The 21,483-nt window shown below is 45.8% G+C and overlaps 1 protein-coding gene across 9 annotated transcripts in view; it reads right to left on the minus strand.

Moving 5' to 3' along the window:
* Positions 1 to 21,483, minus strand: part of VGLL4 (vestigial like family member 4) — a 155,763-nt gene that overhangs the window by 57,434 nt on the left and 76,846 nt on the right. The window contains exon 1 of one of the 9 annotated variants that reach the window (XM_069560936.1): positions 14,559 to 15,351. The exons of 6 other annotated variants lie outside the window; for them this stretch is intronic. In XM_069560936.1, the coding sequence (XP_069417037.1) occupies positions 14,559 to 14,640 (82 nt within the window). In that variant the 5' untranslated portion in view covers positions 14,641 to 15,351. Of the gene's footprint in view, positions 1 to 14,477; positions 15,352 to 21,483 lie in introns of those variants that run through there. 2 more of the 9 variants (XM_069560933.1, XM_069560942.1) reach the window with 2 other exon arrangements.

The following is a 21,483-nucleotide window of genomic DNA, read 5'->3' on the forward strand; positions in this document are numbered from 1 at the left end:
AATAATGGAGTGGGTTGCTATTTACCTCTCCAGGGGGGTCTACCAGACCCAGGGGTCAAACCTGCGTCTTCTGTATTGGCAGGCAGTCTTTCCCTACCACTGAGCCGCCAGGGAAGCCCCATGTAACATGAGTGAGCAAAACTGAACAGAACAGCAAAGGCAGAGACGGTCGGCCTTCCTGTGAGCAGAAATTATCACTCAGACACTGAAAATAAACCATGCTACTGCTCCGGGGGCTATCGCATAGGACGAGGACCGGACATTTTGCTGGAGCTCGAGTGCAGATCAGCGGACAAAACGGCATGTTTTTCCTCTGCTTTTTCAGAGCTGAAGGAGACATCACAGCCCGAGTAACTTCTCAGCCCAACCTTCACCCAGGAGCTATTACCACTTCTTAAAAAACAGTATCTTTCGGTGTATCCATCCAAGGGACTCGCATGCAACCATAAGAAGGAATGAAGTACTGGCCCCTCCTACAACAAGAGTGAGCCTCTCATTATGCGAAGTGCAAGAAGCCAGTCCCAAAAGACAATGCTACAGAATTCCATTTATCTGAAAGCTTGTGAATATTCCAAAAGGCACTGAACTGTGCACTTCAAACGGGTGACGTTTATGGCATGTAAATTATATCTCAGTAATAAAGCTGTGAAAAAATTACCAGATTAAAAAAAAAACTATCACCTAGATAGCATATTCAAAAGCAGAGACATTACTTTGCCAACTAAGGTCCGTCTAGTCAAGGCTATGGTTTTTATGTAGTCATGTATGGATGTGAGAGTTGGACTGTGAAGAAAGCTGAGTGCCGAAGAATTGATGCTTTTGAACTGTGGTGTTAGAGAAGACTCTTGAGAGTCCCTTGGACTGCAAGGAGATCCAACCAGTCCATTCTGAAGGAGATCAGTCCTGGGTGTTCTTTGGAAAGACTGATGCTGAAGCTGAAACTCCAGCACGTTGGCCACCTCATGCGAAGAGCTGACTCATTGGAAAAGACTCTGATGCTGGGAGGGATTGGGGGCAGGAGGAGAAGGGGACGACAGAGGATGAGATGGCTGGATGGCATCACCGACTCGATGGACGTGAGTCTGAGTGAACTCTGGGAGTTGGTGATGGACAGGGAGGTCTGGCGTGCTGCAGTTCATGGGGTCGCAGAGAGTCGGACACAACTGAGCGACTGAACTGAACTGAGTCATCTTTAAAGAGCTATAGAAGAAACAGAGCCGACACAGAGGACAGTCAACACGGCGGCTCTCTACCTTTTCAAGGCAACCTCCGATGAACTCTGGGCATTGGAAGGGTTAGTCAAGCAACTGTCACGGCTGCAGTGTAACCAAGGTGAGACGAAGCAAACGCAGAAGGGAAATATTCTGCACGCAAAGTAATAAACGGTGTGAAACACACACGCACAGGCCACAAAATCAAAACAACATGAGTTCCCGTATGAGACGTGTGTCCCAGCGTCACCAGAAGTTTCTCTTATTCTCTTGCTACTTCAAAGATAAGCCCTGGGAAGGGCAGGAACTTGATTTTTCTTTTTTTCTCTCATGACCGTAAGACAGCACAGCTGGAGACATCATAACTTTTAAAGGCAGCAATAAGCATGTTAAGATGCCACAAACACTCCCTGAACTGTGCTCTGTACACCACTGTGGCCCCTAGGAGCTCTGATCGTCCCCCATCTGTGAGGGAAATGTGTGAGTTGTTCTACAGAAAAATCCCTCACAGGCAAACTAGGTTAGCATTCAGATCTTCCAACAAGTGAGCTGAAGAGCAGGTTGCTAGAACTTCACCAACATTCAAATGAGTGCACGAAGCTCACCAGTACACAGATGAAGCCAGAGGCTGTCAGTCTACCCAGCAGTAACAGCCAAGTTATCTCAGCCCTCTAAAATAAGGGCTGTGTGATCGCAAGTCACCACGCGCTCACCCCAGTGCTTGCCACGGTCACAACAAGAGCTCCTACCAGCAGAAGATACTCGAATAAAACCGAACTGTAAAAATTTCTGGTAAGCATGCAAATGAGTGTTGTCATTTTCAAAGCAGTCATTCTGGAATGACTTGAGCCTACTTATTCCAAAGAAAGTTGTCACTGATTACAAGATTATTTTCAAGCTCCACTTGTGGAACTGGCTGTAGAATGACAAAGGAAAAATCAGCTCGTCATTTTACAGGCACACTTACATCCAACCGAGCATGGCGGACAGAAAGAGTCCTCTCTGCGTGTCTGCTGAGTATATTTAACTACTGGCCACTGTTCAAAATGTTCCAAAGCTGCCTTCGTGGCCTTTGCATCTCAAGACCATGAAGGCAACTTCTAAAACACCAACAATGTTCTGGGAATGAGATCATCACAGTGTTAAGAGTGGTAATTTTCCAAGGTAACTATTTTGCAGACAAGCTTCAACACCTTACTTAGTTAGATGGAAGCTGTAACGTTTGTTTGCTTTCAATGTCACGCTTTATTTACATTAAAGATAACAAAACACAAGGTGATATAACTGCTAAATGAATATTACAGGCTGTAAACACCATGGATATTCAAAGGGAAAGAATATAAACACTGAAAGAGGGCAAGGCATCTTGCCAAGGATTGAGAATTTAACAGGTTACAGTACAATTTCTGCCTATAAAAAGTTTCAGCTGAAGTTTTTATAAAGGGAGGCTGGAACGTGAACAGAATTCACATTGCTGGAAAGAAGCAGGGAGGACATTCTAAATGGGGGAGGGGAGAGGGGGGCGGGGAGGGGGGAGGGGGGCGGGGAGGGCAGTGGATTGAAAGAGCCTAAAGGGGATGATAGACAAATCAGGAGATAAATCAAACGGAGCTGCTAGAGCTTAAACCCTGAGCGTTCTTTCAACAGGCCAGTGGGTGGATGAATCACTACCCAACACGAACTAAAGCGAAACAGCAGCAGACTAGAGCAGTGTTCCCAAGAGTCCTCGGTGCCACGGTGCCATTTGCTCCCTTCTCTGGATTTGGCCACCCGCTGGCTTCCATGGCTGTGGATTTACCCACTCTTGGAAAAACAAGCCCTCCTTTGAACAAGACCAACACCACTACCTCTGACCTAAAATTAGACAACAAATATACATACTCCAGCCTCTGAGACCATCGACTCGTCAAACGCAGAGACTGTGTATCTCAGCACACCAGCCCAATGAGCAGTGTCACAGCGGGTATTCCAGTGAGTAACGGATTTAATGCTGAAAGACACTGGGACATTATCGTCCTAGACCCCTGGCAGGGCTACAATTTAAGACTGGCAACACCACGTTCTGCGGAAGACGCAGAGTTCCTGGAGCCCTTCTGCACCGCCAGTGCGAGCGTCAGATGGTCCAACCACTCTGGAAAACAGTTAAGCAGTTTCTAAAAAAAGTTAAGCTTACCCAATGACTCGACAATTAAACCCAGAAGTATTTACCCAAGAGAAAGGAGCACGTGAGGCCACAAAAAGGCTTGTATCAAAATGTTTGGAGGCTGAGCCACAAAGTGAGCATGCTGAAAATCACTGAACTGTACCCTAAAAATGGCTAAAATAACAGATTTCATGTTATGTATCTTTTCACTACAGGGAAAAGAAAATGTTTAGAGCATCTTTATTCATAATGTTAAAAACTTTGAAACAAGGCAAATGTCCCCCTCAACCGTAAGAGAGAAGCAAATTGTGATATACCCATGTAACAGACTACAGCAGGGCAATCCCAAAGAGAACCCTGACCTGGGCAAGGACGTGGATGAATCTCAGCATGCTGAGCATGAGAAGCTGGAATCAAATGATTCTAATTACATGAAGCCAAAGAGCAGGAAAAACTATCAATAATTTATAATCACCCAGCCAAAACAGTGGTATACCTCCAGCGGGGGCTGGGGGGTGGGTACTGCCCGGCAAGGAGGCAAGAAGGGACTTCCTGTGATGACGGAAATGTTCTATGTCTTCATCCGGGTGGTAATTACAACAGGTATAAACACGGGAAAAATTCATGAAGCCATGCCCTCAAAATTTCACCATACTTAATTATGTCTCAATGTCAACAAACGAAAGAAGAAAGAAAACCAAAGAGGTGGGACCCTCCAGTCCATGGCCCATATTAAGTCCAAGACCAGCCTTTTGTCTGCTGCTGCTGCTGCTAAGTCGCTTCAGTCGTGTCCGACTCTGTGCCACCCCATAGACGGCAGCCACCAGGCTCCCCCATCCCTGGGATTCTCCAGGCAAGAACACTGGAGTGGGTTGCCATTTTCTTCTCCAATGTGTGAAAGTGAAGTCACTCAGTCGTGTCTGACTCTTCGCAACCCCACTGACTGCAGCCCACCAGGCTCCTCCGTCCATGGCTACAGTACTGGAGTGGGGAGCCTTTGTCTATAATAAAAATTCCCCTTGGGTCTTGTAGGACCTATCCCAGACAGGGCAATATCTTTCAAAGTATGACTAGAGAGGTTTAAAGAAAAACATACAACTAATCCATTGATTACCTAGGCTTTTTTTTTTAATTCACTGAATTTTTGTCATTCTAAATATATGTTTTGTTCCTATTAGGATCCAAATGAACCATCTAACCATTTGGGGTGTAAGTTGATGATGCTACAATAAACACTAGGTCCCAATATAACAGACAGGTATGACAAAGTCAGGCAGTCTAACTCTGACCACGGTGAACAGATCCGGTAGAAGGCGTCACACTGCCAGGATCCCAAAGGAGATCATTTCCAAGTTTCCTCAACATACGTTTAGTCCCTCACGAGACAATGAGGGAAACATCGTCTACTCAAAGTCTGAAAATGAAACCAGTCACTTTTTTAAGAATGGATAAAACTATCATAAACCGCTGAGTCTGCTAAGAGACACCAACCTGTAACAATCACACTTCTTCATAATCTGTAATTATCTTCTTTACGTCTTCATTGTTTGCCTCGCATCTCCATGGTTAAGCTCCAAAATCTCAGGGATCTTGCTATCTATTTTGTTGCCAGCTATGTCCCCAGTACATAAAACAGCACCTGGCAGGTAACTGGTATTAAATATTTTCCCCCAGAAATGAACAGTTCACTTCATAGACCAAAGTGAAGTAACTAGAAAATAAGATGAGCTGAGGAAGTCATTTCCAAGCAACCAGCCCACTTCAAAATGTTTCTCTAAAGAAACCAAGTCTTAAAGATTTCCCCTCAACCAAACCTTCATACCCCTTCTTTGCCCTGCTATCTGTCCTTCCCCTAAGAGTAACTTGCTGGGAATTGACAGACTCATTTGTCTTAGCCACTAACTGAGCATCATCCCAAGGCTAATCACACAACTCCAATGTTTCTTGATCTTTAATGAAAAGACAGTGGAGTCGCTTCTCACCGAAGCAGACACCACAGTGCATGGTGTTGAGAACAAAGAGATCCAAGACAAAGGCCTGGCGCAGGTGAAATCTCGGCAAGAGGCAACGGCTCGCTCAAAGGATAGGGTTGCGTATATCTGGACCACAGGTGTGGCTTGGGGGTTGGCGGGAGACAGGATCCGGGCGATGGATGAGTGGAGGACGAGGCTGGAGGGCAGAGTGAGGGATCATGGACGCGGGTCCAGAGGGAACACAGTCAGAGGCGGCGCTGGTGAGGCCGTTTTCTTAGTGATAATGCGGGAAACCGCCGGAGACCAGGGGACGGGAAGGGCTCCCGGGGCTGCTGCGACTTCTTCCTCGGTGACCACGCTTATTCTCCATCCCAAGTCTCGATCTTCAGCCGCAGCCCACTCCTCTGAGATCTAGACCTATATACTCATTTCAAAGTCCTTCAAACTAAACATACTTGAGACTACACTCGGGAAACTCACAGCCCGGGATTCCCTCTCTCTGCCAGTGGCGGCACCGTCCCTCCAGCTGGAAATGCCAGAGGCTGGGGGAGCCTCCCTGTCCTCCCAGCTCTCTGCCTGCTCCCCTGCTCCCATCCAGAACCATGTCCCCTCAGGCTTCTCTCCGAGATCTACTCCCCACCGCCCGCTCCTCCATCCCTGCAGTGACTCAGGTTACCACCACCCCTTGCCCTGAGCACCGCAGGTTCACGCCCTCTCCTGTTTCTCCTGTTTCCTCCCAATTCGTCCTCAAGCTACACGCAAACCTTTCTCAGCCCGCCTCCTCTCATCCACCCTCCTACCCACGCCCAGGAGCACACAAGCCCTGCTGATGCCTCGCGCAGCGCCCCATTCCTGATGGAGTGGGGACGAGGTACGTCTTTGAGCCAAGGGCTGAAAAACTGTAAAGGTTATGGAAGGAGTCAGCACCGCAGACACAGACTCAAACTAAGGACTAAAAGCTGTCCACAGGACACGCCAGCAGGGCGGCGCTGTGCGCCCGTGCCCAGCGGGGCTTCAGCAGAGTGGCGGGAACAGAAATCAGATGCCAGCGGGCTGAGCAGCGGATGGACAGGACACCGACCTTCTTCCCCCCGCGACGTGGACGGCAAGGAGGTCTAACAGTGAGGAAGAGAACACAAGGCGGAGGGGCGGGTTTGGGCTTCTCGTTTTAAAGTTGGGAGAGGCCTGAGTGTGAGCAGATGACGAAGAGCAGGACCCAGGAGAGGAAGAAAGGAAGGGGACCCAGGAAAGACACCCATCACTGAGACGTCCCTGAGGCTAGAAGGTGGGGACTTGTGAGCAGGAACAGAGGGCTGCAGTTGGATCCCGAAGAGCCTTCGGGTGGGAAAGCCAAGGAGTTGGTGTTGGTCCCTCTACTTTCTCCTTAAACGGTATCTAAGGATTCCTCCACCTCTACAGGAAAGCTCTCTCCCATTCTCTGTTAGACACAATATAAAACCATGTACACGATGCACATGTGAGTGTGTGTGTGTGGATTTTATGTATTTATATGGTGTTTTACATAGCCTTCTCTGGTGGCTCAGCGGTAAAGAATCTGCCTGCAATGCGAAAGTCCTGGGTTCGATCCCTAGGTGGGGAAGATCCCCTGGAGAAGAGAATGGCTACCTACTTCAGTATTCTTGCCTGGAGAATCCAATGGACAGAGGAGCCTGGTGAGCTGTAGTCGATGGGGTCTCAAAAAGAGCTGGACACGACTGAGTGACTTTCACTCATGTTTTATACATACACACACATATATATGAGTGATGTGTTATATTTAATACTGGACACCAGGAGTTATACTTGGTGTCTTCGGCTAATCCTGGGATTCTATTTCACTCCGCTCCTTTTCCCCTCTTCCTTTCTCCCCCTCTTTATTGATATAAAGCCTCTAACAGAAAAAGGGTTCCACCATCATCTCCGGTACCTGGTTGTAACTGTTCCCAGTTGGGAGTTCTGCAGGGTGGGGCTCAGAAACCTCACATAGGTTTTAGATGGAGAAGAATTGCTGTTTTCCGTCCCTCTTACCTTCCACTCAACAAAAGGTCAAGCCTGGCACAGCTGTTACATATTCCTTTAAGAAGCTGCCCGAGTCACTCTCCTGGGTGACTGTAAGCACTGGCAAAGAGGTCAGTGCTTTTCATCAGGGAAATAAAACAAGGGTTCTCTGCGGGGTCAGCCAATCGGTTTTATCAGTGGCTCATCGGAAAAGCAACAGCTTAAAAGGACACACGCTGTAAGAAAGGGAGAGGAAAGGGGTACAGGAGAAAGCTGCGGACGATGAGATGAAAGTTCAGGTTAGTCCCCTGTCACTTTAATCAGCCTGCCACCTAAGGGGAGATGTGCTTGATTCCAAAGAGGGGAGGAGGCGAACGTCCAGAGATGGGCGCTCATCAGCTGCTCTCAGGGGAGCGGCGGGCTGGCTCCAGCTGGAGCGGGGGCAGTGTAAACACCGCTCCAGCGCTTGGCAGCACACTTCTGCATCGGGCCATTAAATTCTGGAATTCGCTCTATTAAAATCAAATCATTAGCCGAGAAGAATTAACAGGCAACGATTTTCATGCAAAGCAGACACAAACCGAACACCAACAGCGATCCATACGGGTGACCCTTCTCCATTCACCATTTCAGACGGTGCATAAGGCCGACCCACGACTGTTTCAGCCCTTGGTTGCTCGCTGGCAGCCCTGTCTATACAATGTCGAGCATTGTCTGAGCGCTGGAACAATGTAAGCTTTTCGCTGTTTATCTGAAAGTCCCTGGATCACCATCCCAAGAAACCTGGCGCTGTGACAAAGCTGACTTGTGACATGTCTCAGCCCTTTAAGCAAATTGCTTATTAATTAACGCAGGACCGAAGTTTCTGTTCGGGTCCTAATTAAGCTACGTACTTCCAGAAGTGTCCCTCCCTGCTCTGCGCTCTCTGAAACTGGGCAGAATTTTTCTGACATGCAGTTTTCCATGACACACGGATGGTGGAGGGTTTTAACAGGTGGTAAAGACTGTGACCAAAATACTGGCTGGGAAAAAAAAAAAAAAACAACCAGTTCAGGCCAAAGCGTCACCAGGTCTATTAACAGCGGAGAAACAGGGCAGTGAGGAGGGCGGAGGGCACCTCCATGGATATTCCAATGTGAGGCACCCCTCGCCCGCCCGGGGAGCAGGCTGTATTCACAGGGAGAAGAAAACCTCTTAGGACGTGGCCACTAGTTTAGAGGACCTCATACATAAGACACAGGAGAAAAATTCCAGTAAAACCAAAAACAGACAAAATTAAGCTAGTCTGTTTGGAATGGCGCACATAGGTAATTAAAAGTATCAAGTAAAGCCAGTTGCAGCTGTGATGACCTCTTGAGGTCGGGAGAAACTGTGCCTGGGAGAGAGCTTGGAGGAAGCGACTGACTGTTTCTTCTCCTGGTGATCATGACAAGGTTGGTTATATTTTTAATTATAAACAACACATGTGTTTTATGCACTTTCAGGTGTATATATGTTTCATAATGAAAAGTGTTAAGAGACGGAGAAATGCAGAGACAGAGAGCAATACAGAGGGGCACAGAGACAGCCAGCCAGACACACACGCAGAAAGATCAACCCAGAGGCCTAACACGCTCCTCAGCAGAGCAGCAACATTCCATACATGCTTATGAGAAATGGATGCTGGGTGACAAGGCACAGCACTGAGTCTTCTCGACTCACTCACTAAATATACTTGTTTGTTATGTTTACAGACGTCTTTGCAAACAGATGGGGGTGAAATGTTAAGAGTTCGGAAAGATCATATAAATAGCCACAAATTAAAGACAACTTTAAGAAGAGATTTTCTATTTTATTTAGCGTAAATAAACATTCTTTCAACGGGTAGTGATTCACATGGTTAGGATTAAAACATATCCTGTACACAATACCCTGAAACTAAAACAATCTACAGAATTCTAGGAAAGAAGGAAAGAAGGAAAAGAAAAAAAAAAGACAGGATCAGAAAGCAAACTGATGGAAACAACCCCTTAAAACTTAGGAGAACATGTAACATTTAGGAAGGCAGAGAGGAAGAGAGCAAAGCAGAAAATGAAATTTTCAAACTCTGCTTTTAAAATAAAGTGGGTGAAGTTTTTTTTGGGGGGTGGAGGAGGATGATATATGAGTTTATTAAAAAATAAAAGGGGGGGGCTATTTTGTGAGATAAAAGTGCCCTTGCTGAACAAGACTGCAGCTCAGCTCCAGTGAGAGCTCAGTCTATACATAGAGACCACACAGTATAAACTGTCACGGAATAAACATTCAGATACGCAGAGATCAAACAGATACGGTCAGAAACAAGCCCTGGTAAGACTGGTTTTATGCCCTTGTGTACATGCAGAGGTGCTAAGACTGGATCTGATTTCTGCAGGACACAACCCACTTCTCTACAACATCCTCACAATAAAAAGCCAAATAAGGGGGAGAGGTTTCAAATCTTTCTCTTCTCACAGCTCATTTCTTCTTTTTTTAAAATCTGCCTTCAAGGCTGACTAATCCAAACACCCTGTAGGAACTGAAGGCCTGCAGACAATAGGGAAGGAAGGAGGGAGGAAGGAAGAGAAATCCGCCTTCCAAAACAAAGCTTGTGTGGGTTCCAAGAAACAGCCAAGTACAATAATCCTTCCAGAAGAGGGCAGGGCGAGGGGAGCTGGGAGGAAGACGGGGCGGTTGGTCACCCTTTCCCCTCAAACTGTCACCAGAAGGAGAGGCCCAACTGGCCAGATCCTGGCCAGAGAGCTCCGGGGCTCACCTGGGCTTGTTTCCTTAGCCAAGCTCCTCCCAGCCTCCCCCGGCCCTCCCCTCCCCACCTCCCTTCTGACCCTCGCCTACAAATTAAAAGCCACGGTAGAACGAATTTCCACAGCAAAACAGCTGCAGACGTCCCACCTCTGACACACCCCTGGGTGAAGCTGGCCGCTGAAATTCGGGGCTGGGGACGAACCCAGCCACAGCTCTGCCCTGTGCCCCTTTCCACTGGCTGGTACCCCACGCTCCTAAGTTTCCTGATGTCTCTGAGTTCATTAGACAAAGAACAATGGAAGCAGGACTCCGTGAAACTGCTGCTGGTTAAACTGTCAGAAAACAAAACAAATCCCGCAGTCGCCCGGCCCTGGGGCCCTGCTCACACCTCCAAGCAGGGGCTCTCACTCGACTCCACCACCCGAGCTGTGCTTTCCTCTCAATTCCGGAAAATCATCTTAAATTCAGCCTGTGATGAAACCAGGGATAATTATGTTCTGAAACGAGGAACAGCTTAAGAAAGTTCAGGAACTTAGAATGAATGCTCCTAAGCTTCCAGCATATCTCAAGATGCAATCTAGTCTTACTTTCTCCCAATATAAATCACACCATTAAATTAAAAAGGTGGGGGGGAGAATTCCTCTACCAAATTACACACTAATGGCTCTTAACCCATAATTAAAGTATCACTAACAGCAGCTTAAAGCCACGGCCAACCATGAGCACATTTATTAGGACCTGAGCTTTCAGCGCGAGTAATTATGTAAATAGAACCACCAGCCATCTTGAGAAGAGCCCATGGACAACCAGCTCCCTGTCCCCTTGAGGAAACTTTGGGAACTGGCGTCTACAGAGGGCCTCCTTTGCACGGCTGGGGAAAAGAAGTCGAGCAAAGCTCTGTGCCAGGGCAGCAAGGAGGGGCCGATGCCAACGGGGCTCCTCGCCTAGAGTCCTGGTTCCCACCTTCCCTGATCATGGCGACGGGGTGGGGAACCTAGAGCAGCAACCAGTTTCGGAGCAAGAAGAATCCAGGTCGGACTCAACTGGTTCATCATGCCCCAAAAGATGCTGTCCGTGTGCGGCGGACTGTGACGGTCCCCAGGACAGACCACCCTCCCTCACACCAAGAGGGGTCTGAGTAACCAACGAGGAGATGCCACAGAACTTTGGAAACCTGGTACAGAAGAAGAACAGACCAGTCAAAACCACCGACTGGGTCCGCTCCTCCACTCAGTCCTGCTACAAACTTGTGGAATCAACTAGAACAGACAACTGACCGTTCTGGACCTCAGCTTCCTTGGGGAAAACAAGGCAAGCAACATCTAAGGCCCTGGGTAGCCCTGGCAATAATTAGATAATTAAAGAATGTGAGACAGTATACAATTAAGTGCTAAATTATACAGTAACGACCACAATTGCTGATGGGAGAGATTTCGTGGCATTTTGAGCGCATCGATTCCTGAGGGCCACGGGCCACACCAGGCGCCGTGCCAGGACTCGGGATTATGACAGCGGTGATGGAGACAAAGCCCTGTCTTCAGGAGGCTTTCAATCTACAAGCGGTGCCTTCTCAGGAGTTTGGGGGGGGGGGGGCGTGGGAATGAAGGCTCCTTTTCAGAGATAGAGGCAAAACGGGGATTCAATGGGTATAATTTGAACATACAGTCGGAAGCGGGACAAATGATGAACTGGGTAACAGTTGAAGATTTCAGTAATAAACCAGAGCTTTTTGAAAAGACACATTAATACCTAAGCCTAGTGTGCTAACTGGCTTATCACCAACGAAGGTAGTTTCCAGAAGTTAGGCACAAGCAGACTCTCCCTGCCTTTATGACAATCAATGTCTCCTATCCCAGCAGGCCCCCACCCAGACCCACTGTTTGTGGTTCATTTTTTCCCCTTAATTCTCTTTGTAATTATGATTGCAGATTTCTAGGGTCCAAGTCAGGTGCCAGGGAGCAGATCCCAAGCTGAAGGTCCTTATCTAAGCTCTCTGGATTACACCCACAATGTGGGATTTCAGGAGAGCCACGTATGCTATGACACAGCTGGCGAAAGCAGACCTATCTGTGTCTAAGTTGCTAGAGAGGTTGAGGAAAGATGGTGCAGACACATGGCTTACTCTGTGGAGCACAACGCTAAAACAGCTGAAGGAGAGAATACAGCTGACCGAAGCAATAATGACGATCAACACTTTTTTTTTTAAACTAAAAATTTTTTACATTGGATCTGTCCAAGTTTCAAGAGACAGGAAACCTGCCTGGGCTCTAAGTGAAATCAAACACTGCCCACCAACTGTACATTCCGTTTTCCAAATAACTTCCCTGGAACGCAGATGGGTATAAAATGAATATTCTGAAAGTGCTGGATTTAGAAGGAACAATACTATTCCAGCTTTTCTTATTCCAGAAAAAAAAAAAAATCTCTTCAAAGATGTATGCCCATCTTCTAAACACCCTTTTGGGTTCAGAGCAGATGTGCGCAGTGTTTACGCTCTGAAAACCACTAGGACATACACAGCCCACTATAAACACCACTCAGATTTTGCTGCGCTTTTCTTCATTTCCTGTGTATTTATTTTGGTGTTAAAATTATGTTAACTTTCATAATAAGGAAAACAACAGCAGATGTTTAAACCAGACAGACTCTATAGCACATCGTCCCGCGTATCTACTCAACTTTCAAAAGCAAAGCTTCTTCCTCCTAATTAAGAAGGGGGCCCAGGAGGCCACTCTTAAGTGGGGTGTATCCTCTATACCACAGAGCAACCTGGACCCACTTTCTGTAAACTTTTCCTCACCACCTGCAGATATAAAAAAAAATTAAATGTGGTATCAATTTCCTAATAATCCCTATCGTCCTCTCCGAGGCTGATTATTATGCTTTGTATTGTTGTGAAAATATCCTGTTACTCAATGACAAAGACAACCCCACAGAAAGTACCCGTAAAAGTTTTCCATTTCTTGTTCACCAAAAAAAGAAAAAAATTCTTTCACACTGACTGCAATCTGTTACTTTCAGGGGAAACAAGCCCCATCACTTGCTGCTTAGACCACTCTAAACATGTCTGCCTTTTAAATGAGGGACTTTAGAAGCAGGATAATACCTAAAACAGCAGATTCAAAGGAAGCAATTCACCAAAATTCACTTTCCTTGTACAAGGATTAAAAGAAACCAAAAACCACAGAAAGAGGCAACTTTAAATGTAAGTTTATCCAATAAAGTAAAAACAAAACCAGAATGAATTTTTTTTCCTTGAAGGGGAAAGGGTAACTTTTCGAGTGCTTAGGAAACAGGCCTAAAGTTGTTTTTTGTTTTTTTTCTTTAACATGGAAAACACAAGTGGATCGGGTCACCCTCCCAAGTTTCTTCCATGTTTTCTTTTTCCAGAGAAATGCTCAGTTTCACTATAGGACGAAAACATGGAAACTTCCCCCGCTGCATCAGATTTGCATGTGGTTACAAAAAAAACACACACACACACTTCCCCTGCCCGGTAGAATTCCCCTGGAGTGTCTGCGACTACTCAACACTCAGACCATTACCGCGTTTTCAAATCGCACGTAATGTTCCAGGAGATTAAGAAATTGCCTTTTCTCTTCTTACTACTAACAGAGACAGCCTGAAATACTACCCAGCAGTGGGGAAATACCTCACAGTTTAGTAGGAGGTAATAAACAATAAGAATTCAGAGGGGTTTCTTTTTTTTTTTTTTTAATTTAGCTTACTGGTTGGTGCGTTGTGCAATCGCTTGCTTCCACAAGGGAATGGAGTGTGGAGGGAACATCCCTCAATGTCAGAACCCTCCCGGAGCTGTACAGGAAATGGGAATTCAGACAAAGAGCCAGTCTGTGCTCCGTGACATGGGTGCCCTTCCGGGCCCCCGAAATGAATAGAAGAAAAAAAAAAAAAAACTTCATTGTTTGGGACAATTGCTCCCCAACACAAAAATTCACTGTAACTTTCTGTTCCCCTCTATATGCACATCCAAAGCGCTTACTGGCTGTAGGAATACGGCAGGAGTACTGTACAGCAGACAGTGTATGCTTAAGTATCAGAGCAAAAAAAAAAAAGAGAGAGAGAGAAAGAAAATCCGACATGTTTTAACTTTTCGCTTGGGTCCTAGTTCTTCCTCTAAAGAAAACACCAACAGACATCCAAAAAAAAAAAGGAAAGAAATACATCTTTCAAGAGTTTAAAGTGTGAGGAGTCGCGAAGAAATAGCCAAGGTTTTAACAATGTATATATTTCACCGCCTCCCGCCCCTCAGCCCTCTCCAATGTAACCCTGAAGCCTAAGAGACACAAACAACATCACTTTGTAAGGAGGAAAGCACCGCTTGCCTTCCAGAGCACCCTGAAAGTCCCAAGAAATGAGAACACAACGCACAGAAGGCGATCGGAACCGGGAGAGGAGTGGCCTTGCCCAAAAACCAGCAGGGCGGCAGTTTCTAGAAGGGACGGTCTCTACCTTCGTAGCACAGAATGCCGATATTGTTGTTCATGTTGTCCAAGTACTGGTAGTTCAACAGGTCCATCTTCATAAATAGCATTGATCGGGCTAGCACAGAAAACCAGCTCTTTGCTTGCGCCCCCCGGGGAAAAAAAAAAATAATACAGTTCCCAAAGTCAACTACGGCTAAGGAGCTCCCGGCTCTCCTCTTTAAAAAAACTTCACAGAAGACGGAGGCCCGGCCTCGGATCAAAACAAAGTCAGTAAAAGTCTTAAAAAAAAAAAAAAAAAGACACAGGCACACCAAATCGAACTTGCAGAAAGAAAACCCTTCGAGGGCTCGTGTGCAGGCGGTATGCGTACCGGATCGTCAATCCAGCATTTAAAAAAAAAAGGAAAAGAAAAATCGTTTTCAGAAGCCTAACGTACGGGGGTGTCTTGCAGCGGAGAACCGGGCGAGGAAGGGCAGCCCGCGGCCCATCTCCCAGGACAAAGCCGCGCTCGCGCCGCTCACAGCCCGCTGCGAGTCCGCCGCGCCGACACGCCGGCTATGCCTGGAATGACTCGAATGCGCACGGCCGGCCTCCTCCCGGCGCGCGGAGCATGCTCACTGGCATCCCCGGGGCGCCGCGAGGGGCAGGATGCTCTCTGCACAGGCTCCGGCTCTAAATGGAGCGAGTGTTTGCAAGGGAGACCAAGAAAAGGTGGGGGCCCAGGGCGGGCAGGGGGTGGGGGTGGGGGGGGTCCCCGCACTCAGAGGGGCCCAGGGCCGAACGGCTCTGGACAGGAAGCCGCCCTGCCGCTTTGCAACACCAGGGGAGGGAAGAGAAAACCCAGGAAGTCGCCTTTTTTTCCACCCCCCTAAGGAGCTGAGTTTAAAAAAAAAAAAAGTCAGAAATCCATCATGGAAGCAAAACTTCCGTGGAATTTAACTCTGCTGCCGCTGCACTTTTGGGTTTCAGGAACCCAAGCGGCTTTGCTGTGGTACACAGACCACGCTTTTTTTGTTTTGTTTTGTTTTAATTTTTTTTTCCCTTTATCTCTTTTTTATTTCCTTCTCTTTTAAAAGTTGTTTTACAACTCTGCATTTACACTTTACATATAACTTCTCTCATAACCATCATAACAGCTCACATAAACAAGCCAGGGGTGGTATCACCTTTTTACAGCACCGGAAACGGGGGCTCAGAGGGATTAAATAATGGTCTATGGCTCCCAAAATAGTTGGTAGGACTACTTGTAGAGTGTTTTATTCCCTAATATTATAACCGTCTAAAACACAAAAAGGGGGGAGAGAGAAAGAGAGTTTAAGGAAGTTAAGACTTTAGATCCAAAGGAGAAAGCCTAAGGGAACACAATGGGTAGGAAGGATGAAAATTATTTTTATTTTGCACCTAACAAAGCTGTTCCATCTGTGTATCAGAGGCTAACTGAGTATCATGCTGCCGTGTCTTGGTAGGACCTGGACCTTAAATGTCACATTCCAACATCCAGACAAGTGATGTCCAAAAGCTGTTTACTGAATCAGTAAATCACTCAATGTTCAGAATCTTCAGCACATGAAGATCATGCTAGCAAAATAAAGGGGAAAAAAAGTTTTCTCTCTGGAGATGGCAGCTAGCTTTTGGCACCATGAATAGGCTAGTTAGTTACCACGAGAAGTGTTTCTGTACTAATATTACCGTATGCTGTTTGGAGATTTAGAAATTATCAAGGGATATGCTATATTGTAGACCAAGACCTAACATTAATACTCTAAAATAAGAATTGAATAAGTACTTTCAACAGCTTGTATCTTAAAAGATTAGCAACAGTTGCACTCTGGGTAATAGGCATGTGTATGACAAGTTATGCTAATTAAATCTTATTTGGAGATAAATACAACACCCAAAAGAGTTGCCATTGCTGTTGCAACAGTAGTAACTGGAATAACAGCAGGTGAAGTAGGCAACAGAGGAATCGACATTTCACAAGCTTTAGTTTATAAGGCTCTTTATCTATGCTAGATTATATAGCCTAGAATCTAAAAAATAGGTACATCATCAATTGTAATTAAAATACTTGATGGTACTTAATGGAAAAGGTCAGAAGAAAACTTGTAGCCTCTAATTTACACATCTGATTTATATTATTGTACTTAATACCTTTAGGCAGCGTCGGCTTGAACTGACAGTTTTGGTTTGGATCCAACTACGCAGGTGATTCTGGAAAACAATTATGGTACTATACTCTTTGACATCAGTTCTCAATCGTGCACCCCACACAAGAGAAAACTGACAGCCACCTGAGAATTGCGGCAGAGCTTTCAGAAGTCCTGATGCTGAGGGTGCAGCCCAAAATAATCTGAGGAGCTGGGGCCCAGCACTGGGGTTGCTCTTAAAGAGTCCCAGGCAGTTCTGTCATGCAGCTGAGAACCACCGATTTTATCTCGGGGCGGGGGTGGGGGGTGGGGAATCACCTGCTTTCAGATACTTCGATTTAGATACTTCATTTTATATACTTATTTTGAGAAGTTTTCGTTTTAAACTACAATGATTGAACCAGATTCAAACAGTCCAGTGGTAAATATATGAGTAAAATATTTAGCAACTTCGCTTTAATGATTCAGTGTCACTGACAATGTGGTCTCAGTCTCCGAGAAGCAACCACTCATGTGGACACAGGCCCACAAGTGCACCGTGAGCTGTGTTTGGAAGAATGAGCCACAGGAAAAAAATATATATATATCCCTGGTCCTCATCATGTCTGTTCCGCTGACCTGGATGCCAGTGTGACCCTGCTCAGAGAAACACAGAACAGGTGAGGGAGCAGGCAGACACTTCTATAGCAATGCGGCAGAGTCACCTTACTTCCTGCAAATCTTCCGGTCTGAGAAGCCCGGTGCTGGAGGGTGGCGGTCACACCTGCCGGTTCTGCAGGGCAGTCAGTCCCCTGTGCTTGGCCCTGTCCCACCCCAGCTCCCCACGTCTTCCACCTTCCGCTTCAAGCGTGGAACTACCGACAGCGACACTCAACTGTGTCATTTCATGTCTCCACGCACGTGCTGCCTTTTTGTGAAAGGCTCTTCCAGCCTGTCTGCCAGCAAACACCTGTTCTTCTCTCCAGACTTGGCACAAGCTGCTTCTGTCCTGCAGGACCTCTGTCCCTCCAAGTCCTCACTCCCCGCTCTGTGCAATCACTTGCCCGCAGACATGCTTCCATCCCAATCAAGCCCAGGCTTTAGAAACCAGGGCTATGCCTTCTGCATGTAAGCACAGCTGCTCGTGCAGGAGTCTGGCACAGGGCAGCCCTCAAATACCACGTCTCAAAGGCAGACCCTCCGTCTTACTCCCTACTCCCAGCACACGCTGGATCATCTAACTCAACAATTCTCAGACTGGAGTCGGTCAGCATCTACTGGGGCCCAGTCCTCGGATGTGGGGAACACTCACCTAGATTCTGATCAGGCTTTAGTTATGGGCAACACATCCATTAAGAAATCAGAGCACTGGAAAATGTCGATGCTTCTCAGGTTCATTCACTGACTCAGATTGTCATAATTAAAGGACCAATGGGCTTTCCAGGTGGCTCAGTGGTAAAAAAAAAAAAAAAAAAACCTGCTGCCCAAGCAGGAGACATGGGTTCAATCCCTGGGTCGGGAAGATGCCCCAGAGAAGGAAATGACAACCCACTGCAATACTCTTGCCTGGAAAATCCCCTGGACAGGGGAGCCTGGCGGGCTACAGTCCATGGGGTCACAGAGTCGGATGTGACTTGGCAACTACACACAGCAACAAACAAGAGAAGTACCAACAGGACTGTCCTTAAGGAAACTGGAAGGATGGTTCTAAATTATATCCACAGAAAATCAGGTGGAAGGTTTTTCTTTAAGGATGAATAAATATGATCTATCAGATGCTGAAAACATAAAGCTATTGTATAGCATAGGAAACTATAATCAGTATTTTGTAATAACCTATATTATGGCAGAGGACCTGAAAAAGAATATCCGTGTGTGTATATGTGTAGGGCTTTCCTGGAGGCTCAGCAGTAAAGAGCAGGAGACACGGGAGATGCAGGTTCAGTCCCTGAGTCAGTGGACTACTGTCCATGGGGTCACGAACAGCTGGGCACGACTCAGCACCTAAGTATATATATAAATATATATGCATGTGTATAATTGAATCACTTGGCTGTACGCCCGAAACTCACACAAAACTGTAAATCAACTATACTCCAATAAAAATAAACATAAAGAAATGAACGTTTCCAGCGTGGAACTGTATACAGAATAAGAAACATGAAACACACATAGTATTTTTCCTGTTAAAAAAAAAACTTTAAAAAGCTGTCTGAAAATGTTCAGATGAGACCTAACTTGGAATGGGGAAACATTATCTATGCCTGAAAAAAAATCAAAGAAAGACGTCACAAAGGAAACTACTGAAGAATTTGAATATATAAATTTTGGGTTTTTTACATCTGAAAACGCCAAAGCCAAATAGAGAGGCAGAACAGAAAACAGAAAAAAACATACTTGTAACATGTACTATGGAGAATGAAGGATACCTGTTCTTGATATATAAAGCATGTTTGAAAATAGAAAAACAGAAAAAAAAATCTAATCTTAAAAATTATTTTTAAATGAGCAAAGAACACGAGAGACAAAGGGCAGTATAGTTTTAAAAAGCCTATTCAATCTCAATAAAAAATAGGGGAAAACACCAGTTTTAAACAAGTAAGTGATTTTCCATCTGCCAGATTAAACCAGCAACAAAGACATTTCAATCTTATTTAATGCTGGTGAGGTGAGCTGCCCCCGGAATTTGTGTTGGTGCTGGTGGAAATGTAAGCAGGTAGTACCTTTCTACAGAGCAGTCCACAAGAATTACATAAAGCTGCTTATCATGCTTTCATTGACGATAATGAAAGCTTGAAAACCTGGAAGTCCAAAAATCAGGGAATGCGTGAAAATGGTGGTCTATCAACGACAGAAGAGCATCCAACCACTATAATTCCTCGTAAACTACATGACGACAGGAAGATAACAACATACTCGAAACGTGTGATAACACAGCTACATATATTAACTGAAAACAAGCAAATAAAAACAGAATTTAAAAATAGCAGAGACACTAAACACCAATTTTGCTTATGTGTTCATAAGTATACACACACATACAGAAAAAATAATATACACAGATGCATTTAGAAGATTGGAAAGTGCACCAAAACATAGGCAGTGGCTATCTTGGTGGTGTGGGCACTTGTTAGATTTTTCTGCATTTCTAAATTACCCACAAAGACTATATTTCTCAAATAACCAAAGTGAGGGAGAAGGAAGGTCCTCAGTTTTAAAAGAGCAGGCGCATGATGACAAAATACGCCCTGGTGAAGCAAAAGCAAGGGATCAGTTATATCTAATTCTTAACACCATGATATGTCCTTTGGATTTAGATTTAACAACTAATGACTGAAAAATTCCAAACATTTAGAACTTTGTAAGATTTAAAGATGTTTATGATGAGGTATCTGTCCTAAAGAACAGTCTACAAAGGAACCCGTAAACAAAAAGACAACCCTCAAAATGGGACAAAATATTTGCAAACGAAGCAACTGACTAGGGATTAATTTCCAAAATAAACAGTCCATGCAACTCAACATAAAAAGAAAAAAAATCAAAAGAAAAGGGCCGAGGATCTAAATACACGTTTCTCCAAAGAAGACATGAGCGCACATGTGTGTATAGGGGCGTATATCTGTATTTTCTCAGTCGTGTCTGACTCTTTACCACCCCCATGGACTGCAGCCCACCAGGCTCCTCTGTCCATGGGATTCTCCAGGCAAGAGTACTGGAGTGGGGTGCCATTTCCTCCTCCAGGGGAATCTTCCCAATCCAAGATTCAAACCTGGGTCTCCTACATTGAAGGCAGATTCTTTACCCACCGAGCTACGAGGGAAGCCCACAGTTCAGTTGCTCAGTGGTGTCCGACTCTGCGACCCCATGGACTGCAGCACACCAGGCCTCCCTGTCCATCACCAGCTCTCGGAGTTTACACAAACTCATGTCCATTGAGTCGGTGATGCCATCCAACCGTCTCATCCTCTGTCGTCCCCTTCTCCTGTCCTCAATCTTTCCCAGCATCAGGGTCTTTTCAAATGAGTCAGTTCTTCCCATCAGATGGCCAAAGTACTAGAGTTTGTCAATACTCCAGCATCAGTCCTTCCAGTGATCACTCAGGACCCATCTCCTTTAGGATGGACTGGTTGGATCTCCTTGCAGTCCAAGGGACTCTCAAGAGTCTTCTCCAACACCACAGTTCAAAAGCATCAATTCTTCGGCGCTCAGCTTTCTTTATGGTCCAGCTTTCACATCCATACATGACTACTAGAAAAACCACAGCCTTGACTAGACAGACCTTTGTTGGCAAGTCATGTCTGCTTTTTAATATGCTATCTGCTGCTGCTGCTGCTGCTGCTAAGTCGCTTCAGTCGTGTCCAACTCTGTGCGACCCCAGAGATGGCAGCCCACCAGGCTCCCCCGTCCCTGGGATTCTCCAGGCAAGAACACTGGAGTGGGTTGCCATTTCCTTCTCCAATGCGTGAAAGTGAAAAGTGAAAGAGAAGTCGCTCAGCTGTGTCCGCCTAGGTTAGTCATAACTTTCCTTCCAAGGAGTAAGCATCTTTTAATTAATTTTATGGCTGCAGTCACCATCTGCAGTGATTTTGGAGCCCAAAAAAATAAAGTCTGACATTGTTTCCCCATCTATTTGCCATGAAGGGATGGGACTGGATGCCATGATCTTAGTTTTCTGAATGTTGAACTTTAAGCCAACTGTTTCACTCTCCTCTTTCACTTTCATCAGGAGGCTCTTTAGTTCTTCACTTCACAATACAGTGGTATATGTCAATTATATCTCAGTAAATCTGGGGGGCTGAGGAAAGCAGCCTACAAGGAGAAACT

Source organism: Ovis canadensis, chromosome 19 (genome assembly GCF_042477335.2).
Source record: "Ovis canadensis isolate MfBH-ARS-UI-01 breed Bighorn chromosome 19, ARS-UI_OviCan_v2, whole genome shotgun sequence".
Lineage (NCBI taxonomy): Eukaryota > Metazoa > Chordata > Mammalia > Artiodactyla > Bovidae > Ovis > Ovis canadensis.